Source organism: Lutjanus erythropterus, chromosome 13 (genome assembly GCF_056507025.1).
Source record: "Lutjanus erythropterus isolate fLutEry1 chromosome 13, fLutEry1.hap2, whole genome shotgun sequence".
NCBI classification, from domain to species: domain Eukaryota; kingdom Metazoa; phylum Chordata; class Actinopteri; order Lutjaniformes; family Lutjanidae; genus Lutjanus; species Lutjanus erythropterus.
The window spans coordinates 7,633,087-7,640,468 of record NC_139329.1 but is presented as its reverse complement, the minus strand read 5'-3'; the positions used below and the strand labels follow the sequence as shown (position 1 = coordinate 7,640,468).

General features: G+C 38.4%; 1 protein-coding gene across 1 annotated transcript in view; it reads right to left on the bottom strand.

Annotated features, from left to right (window-relative positions):
• Window positions 1–4,067: 4,067 nt before the first annotated feature.
• Window positions 4,068–7,382, bottom strand: part of LOC146316108 (uncharacterized) — a 71,506-nt gene continuing 68,191 nt past the window's right edge. Inside the window, exon 10 of the mRNA XM_084734929.1 lies at window positions 4,068–4,250. Coding sequence (XP_084591055.1) covers window positions 4,184–4,250 — 67 coding nt within the window. The 3' untranslated portion in view covers window positions 4,068–4,183. The remainder of the gene's footprint in view (window positions 4,251–7,382) is intronic.

Here is a 7,382-nt window from a genome sequence, read left to right as displayed (position 1 = left end):
CAGTTTTGAATGAAGTGTTTCAGTTTGCAAGAGATCTGAGGTGTTCTGCTACTTGTGTGTGTGGTTGTTTTGACAAAATGAGCCCTGTTGTCAAAATCGTGCTTAAGCAATTGTAGATAACTGTAATAGTCAGTTAATAATCAATCACTGCAGCTCGAATATTCACTAAAATCTGTTTTGAGAGCTCAAGATGAGCCTGGACACAAACAGACATGAACGGGGAGAAACAGGTAACCTTCACTGCAGAGTTAATAATATGCTGCGTGCCTGATATCCCTCAGCTCCCAGGACGTCCCAAACAGCAATTTTCTGGTTTCTTCATGTGAAACATCACAAGGGCAAAACATTTCTCATGACGACAAATCCTCCTGGAAGAGACACATCATGCACAGCACTGAAAATAAACCCTTGTTAATCATCATGTCTTTGCAAAATGCAAAAAATAGGTTTTCTTGGTGTGTCAGGTGTGTGTCTTTTGTGTTAAGACTTTCTAAAATAAATATAAATCCATTACAGCAGGATAACAATATTTTTAGACTTCAGGGAAATATGAGTAAAACATCAACCTATTAATGTTTGACTGAAATATGATCTGTTTTGTTTCATAGTCAACATCACCTCAAAATAGATGTATTTCTTGTAAAGCCACACACTTTTCCAGACAGTGTGACAAATTTAAATGTCTAAGCAGGTTAAAGCTTAATGTTTCTCACACACAGCGCTGATTTCATGTGACGCACTGAAACTGTGCAGGCGTAGAAGTGAGCAGAGGTATGTGACCCCTCTGTCCACCCCCGCATTTTTGGCCAGGTTGTGCAGTTTGTCTTTGATCCTGAACTACCGGGTCAAACCATTACAAGGTCAGAGGGTCCAATCTGTACATTCCACAGCCTTTAATAGGTCACTACCAGAATCCTGAAAAAGACAGAGGGGTTAAACAAAACTGTTAATGACAGGAAGAAGAAGGTTGAAGGTAAGAGACTAAAATGTTCTCATAATATGTTCCTTTATTAGTGTGCACCTGCTTTTCCTTTTAACAACCTTTAGTATCACTGAGCCAAGAATCAGTGTGTGCTTGTTTCAGCCCACACCCTCCATCCATCCACCAAAAATCCAGTTAGCTGTGTTTTCTCTCTTGGCATGACAGATTAATACCGGCACTAAATCAAGCTCTCCTGTCAGGACGCTGCAACTGAGTGTAAATGAACAGGGAGACAGTTGGACGTCCAGGTAATAAAGAAACAGAGGGAACAGTTTGAGTATGATGTGACAACACATGCAATGACACTACAGTCTTATGTAAACTAGTGTCTACACTAACATCATTAAGAAGATGAGCACTAACACACAAGCATGTGGTCCTCATACTTTAATAACAAAATAAAGTGTGATCCATATGACTGCCCTCAAGGTGTCTTCACTTCAGATGCAGCCGTTTGTATTCAAAGTCAACAGAGAGATGTTTGTGGACCAAAGAGATTGGAGCGAATAAACAAGGACTGCAAAAAAACTGCTGTGGTCAAATTTATGGACACACAGTGGCTCTGCTGGTTGCCTGGCAACCTCACAGCAATGACAAGATTTCAGGAAGTCACTGTGCCGCATAAAACATAAAACATAAAACAGTCATAAAACAGTTGTGTCTAGATGCTAACCCTAGATTTGTGAACTCTTGGATGTGTGCACTCGATTCAGCGCAGGATTTAGGAAGTCAGGTGGCGTAGTTTGTATAAAGAGAGAGAAAAGAGTCCGTGTAGGTAGGAGTCAGACTCGTGACACTAAACCAGGACACTGGGGATCATGTCCTGTGTGAACCCAGAAGCTAACACTGACTTTTTTATTTATATTTATTTATACTCATTATTTTCAATTGATAATAATAATAATAATAATAATAATAATAATAATAATCAATATATATATATATATATATTTATTATTTTTATTATTTTGAGTCACAGTACAGTTAGGTTGAGGCACCAAATCTACTTGGTTAGGTTTAGGAAAATACCATGATTGGAAAAAAAAAAAAAAGTCACTGTTCTTCTGGCAGAAAGTCCTCAAGGCAAACTTCTCCCATGCTTGAGCAGCTTCAGGATATGAAGAAACAATCTTACAAATCTTGTGAGTTTTGCAAATTTAGCCTCTGGGCCGAATCTGTCACTTTTATGACCTCAATCCAGCCCATTGATAATTTATAACTATGGAAAAATGATATATATCACTGTAATTTTACTGAAATAACCTGCTAACATTCTCAGTTTATGGGTGTTTTAACTCAGGCTGTTTGAGCAGAGGGAGTTCAGAGGGTCAGACTAAATGAAAAAAGGCAAACACTGTATTTAATAGAAAAATACTACTTGCAAGGTTTCCACAGATGTATTGTTTTTTCCTTTACTTTTGTACATAATGTCTTTTACACTTGTGAAAACTAATAAAGTAGAAAAAAAATTAAAAGATGTCTTTGTTTGATATAATTTAAATTCTTTAAAGTTCAGACATTGACATGTAAATGTCTGACCCCTTGGCACTTTTTTCAAATTTGGCTCTTCTAAAAAAGTAATTGAATAGACCTGAACTATTGATTGTCATCTTTACACCTCAGTTATTGTCCAGGTTGCACAAACACAAAATGTGTTAAATAGTGAACTTTAAAGGTGCTGGCAGATTTTGTCCTTTGGACAGAGTCAGGCTTGCTGTTTCCTGTTGTTTCTTGTCTTTATGCTAAGCTAAACTAGTTTCATACTTAGCGTATAGATATGTGTTATCGATCTTAACCAATTCCGCAAATAAATGAAAGGCCTATTTATCAAAATGTCGAATTATTCCTTCAAGTTTAGGTTACAGTTAACCAGCTAAATCTTTTTTTTTGGTTAAATGAGGATCAAAGTTTCTTCTTGAGCTTGGAAATGGCACTTGGGAAATCAATATCTGCATAATGCCCATTTAGTAGCTGTTCTGGAGCGTTTGATCATATCTCATTATCTTCATCAGCTGATAAGAGATCACCCACAGACTGAGCACTTAAAGGACTCAACCATGTTGTCATGTCACTTCTCTATTTTGCTCCCAAAACCACAGTCACATTAATTGCTTCAGGTGTGGGTTGTAACATCTTATAAATCAGTCAGAGAAAGTGTTATAGTGTTGACTTGGCATCAATACGAATATATTAAAAAGAAATGTTCCAAAAAACAAACACAACACTGAACAGCTGCAGTTTTTTTTTAACGCTTGGGGAAGAAATGCTGTCATTTTTAAAAGACAGGATGACTGACCACAGTCTCCAGTATCAAAGTCACAGACAACTTCAAACTATCCACACCGACCCAGACCAACTCCTCTATAATATGTTTTGCAGTGATTTCGGTGGTTGCTTCTCTGAGATGGCAGTCAGTATTTGCATGGTCAGTTGCTTGTCAGGAAAATGTGGTCATTTTTAAGCGTTTGAACAAGAGATGACTGATTTTTATCTTAGAGCAGTTATGCTCACTCACATTTGAATTTTAAGAACAGAAAAAAATTGCACTCAGCTAAATTGCAATAAACATAACATGACAAGACTGTGGGAACACCATCCACAACCGTAGCTGTGACTGATTTGATATAAGACTCAAGATAATTACATGCTGTGTGGTTTTGGAGGCATCCCGAAAAAGTGACTCATTATACAGAAACACACACACACGAAAGCACACACGGATCACCACACACTTTAAAACACAGCCGCTCTGCAGCCTAGGACAGACACTCTCCTAAATAAATAACAGTCACCAATTAAAGAGAATTATCAATATTTTATTAGTGCAACTATGTAAGACAATAAAAACAGAGTCATGGTTAAACATTCATGGCTCAACTGGAAAAATAAACAGCACCAGTGCAGCATTGTATCAAAACTGACTACTTGGCTACATGCACATGCACGTGTGCATGTATGCACACAGTCATAACATATGATACTCATGGCTTAATACTCAGATAGAAATCTGGTTTTACAGCTTTAAATGACATAAACTGAAACTTCAGATGATCTGCAGCTCAGAGTCATGCTGGTATAGACCCTGCAGCCTGCAGCAGTTTAGTTTGGGTCTTTGTGTGAGTTAGTTACTCATCTGACTAACTATTGAGGTTTCATATTTAATGTAAACATTCAGTGCATTTGATCTTCCCTTCTTCGGTGTCAGATCAGCTTGGACTCTCTGGTGTTCTGGAACGGGACGCTGGTCTGATGTCTAGAAGACAACTCCCTTAAAGAGAGACAGACAGGGAGGAGGGCAAATAAATGCATGGCTTCAGAGAAAAATACAGGAAAAATATGGTTAGTTATAAATAGATTTAATCTGTTTTGAAGGTTCATTTCTGATGACAGAAACAGCGACTTGACAAAAAATATTACTTGTGTAAAAAAGAGACAAAAAGAAAAGACAACAACAACAAAAACCATCAGGAAATGAAGAGGTGTTTTGCATTTCCTTTTAGTTAAAAGATCAAAATAAGTCACAAATAATAAAAGTAACTGTAAGATTCTGTAATATAATAAAGTAATATTCTTATATCTGACTGCTCAGATGTAGTAGTTTGTGTAATTTGCTTGACTTGACTGCATTTTTAATGTAGTTCATGTACTGACATATTGCAAGTGAACAGGGTCTGCATAAGTAAATTTTGTAATTTCCCTTTTCTGAGAGTTCACTGAGTTGTTGGTTATGGTTTCCTGCATTTGTTTCAGATCATATCTTGACTGGGCCACGATTCACATTCTCAGGGGTTTCAATGACAGTAAACTAATCTGCCAAATCTAACCAATGTAGTAAAATGTTCTCATGTCCCAATAAACCACAAACATTTCTGAACACACCCTTAAGTTGTCTAATCAATCTAACCAACCATTTCTGTCAGCCGGAAAACAGCAATGAGGAATCACATACAAACATTCTGGCAGAGAACACAGGAGTAGGGCTGGGTGATATAGTGATTAATTTCATTATATTCAACTATGAATTAATGTGTGATATCGCAGATGACCATACTGACAGTTACTGAAAGGCTGTGTGTTGTGTTTACTGACACAGAAAAGAATATGTATGTATATAATGTTACTACAGCATCTTCTGGTACTCTTCACAGCACAGCTTGTCATATCTGGAGGACCTATGGTTTTAGACTATTTTAACTGTGTTTAGCTTGACTCACCTTTAGACCTCATCACACAGGTTACCCACAAGCCCATCTTAAAATATTACTAGATCTACTGAAAGTGTCTGAAGTAAATGTAGTATTACTCACTGTGCAGTAAAATGTTGCACTATTTTTTATCTGTTTTTGGATTAATATTACTGCTGCATTAATGTGTTTAATGAATTTTACTGCTTCAGAGGTTTAAAGTTGAGCTCATTTTAGTTACTTTATGTATTTTTGGGTAATTTAATTAACAGCAATGCATCACATTCTATAACATTCTTCTTCTTCTTCTCCTTCTTCTCCTTATTATAATAAGAACCATGTTTGCACTATTTGTGAATTTATGGTAAGTTATTTTAGAGAAAATGTGTATATTGAGATACATATTGTATATCTCAGGATAGTTTATCGCCCAGAAGCAGAAGAAAGTTCTGAAATATTTCAGATACCACCTGTTCTTCTCTTCTTCTTCTCTCTGTTTCTACTCCAAAAGGACTTAATACATTTTTCACACAAAACACTTGAGCCCCTGTGTCTCTATGACAGAAACAGCCACCTTTTGCTATCATAGATGTGAGACAAATCTCAAATTCTAATGCAAGTGTGTGAAATGTGTGTGCTTGCGGTCCCTCGAATCTGGTCAGTTCACTTTTTTGGACTCAAAGTGACCTAATTGTTATTGTCAGAGCCACTTTACTCTGCTCCATCAACCACTTATAGCCCAGTGTTCCTCAGCTCCACATGACTTCAACACCACTTCTGCTCCTTGGATTAAAATGTCTGATTTAGACTGTGGTGTGACGGACCACATGTGCCTGAAAGGGAGATATTAGTGTGTCTGTCGGAGTATGTTCTTTCTTGAAAGTGTGTGTTTGATTGAGTCAGTGTTGTTTGGCCTGATTTTCATTGTGCGTCTGAGTCAGTGTGAGTGTGCAGCGATTACCCTGAGCAGGTTAGCTACGGTGGCTTTAGCTGCATGTGGCTGGAGACAGACCCAACTCAGTGGTAAACAGCCATTCACTGTGGCCAGCCTTCAGTCTGGCCTTCCTACAATGCAGGTCTATGGAGGTAATTCAATGGAAGAACTGACACTATGGTAATGGTGCTCCTTGACACCGGCCCCACGCTATACAAGCGTACGGCCAAGTCAGTCATTGCCAGTAAGCAGCACAAGCCTTTGGAGCAACCAATGAGGTGGGCCCCACACTATTCAGTCCACAGCCTTTAAACGATCTTGAATAATCACATTTTCACCCAATCAGCCAAAGAAAGTCTATGAAGAAACTATTATAATGGATATCCTCTGAGGAATCAGAATGGCACCAAAGTCTGACAACACATGGCTCAAACTAAAAACCAACACGGGCCAGTTGGAGAATAATACACCTCCTGCCACCCACACACAAGGCTGTACTAAACAAAAGCAAGTAAAAGACACCAGCACATAGAAATGTTCTCACACGATCACTGAAGCAGGACCTGCATGAGTAATGATCTGTGTCCACATATGCACATACAGGCGTGATGAAGGTGGAGTTTCTTCCAGTCGAGGGGGAAACCTACAGTAGACTTGTGAAAGCAATAACCATTCCTCCTTCACGTCTACCTTCAATTGCCATTCATGCTATCACATCCATCACACTCACGTTACCCCCCCGCTAATGCCTGAAAAGGGCACTTAACTGAAAAACAATACTGCTTGTAATCTGACAGTGTTGCACGCATGAGGAGATTGACACCACTCGCACGCCTGTATGTCAAGTATGAAGCTGAGAGATGGTTAGTTTAGTGAACGGAAGCAGGGAAAAGTTCCTAAATCAGCCTACCAGAACCTCTAAAGCTCACTGATAATTGTCTTCATCTGTATAAAAAAACAGATATGTAGAAATGGTAACTTGTGGGAATCAGCGTTGTCACTTGATGAAGAACAGTTATCAATCCTATTCATGTATTTCTGTGAAGTGTCTCCACTGGTTGCGTGGCAGCTTCATGGTAACAACAACACTGTTTTTTGACAACATCCAATAAGTGTTTGGGAACTGAAGACACTAATTCTTGAAGTTTTAAGGTCAGTCTAGTACCTGAAATCTTTTACTATGAAGCCATGCTGCTGTAACACGTGCAGAATGTGTCCTGGCATTGTCTTGCTGAAATAAGCAGGGGTGTCCCTGAAAAAGACGTCACCTGGATGGCAGCAG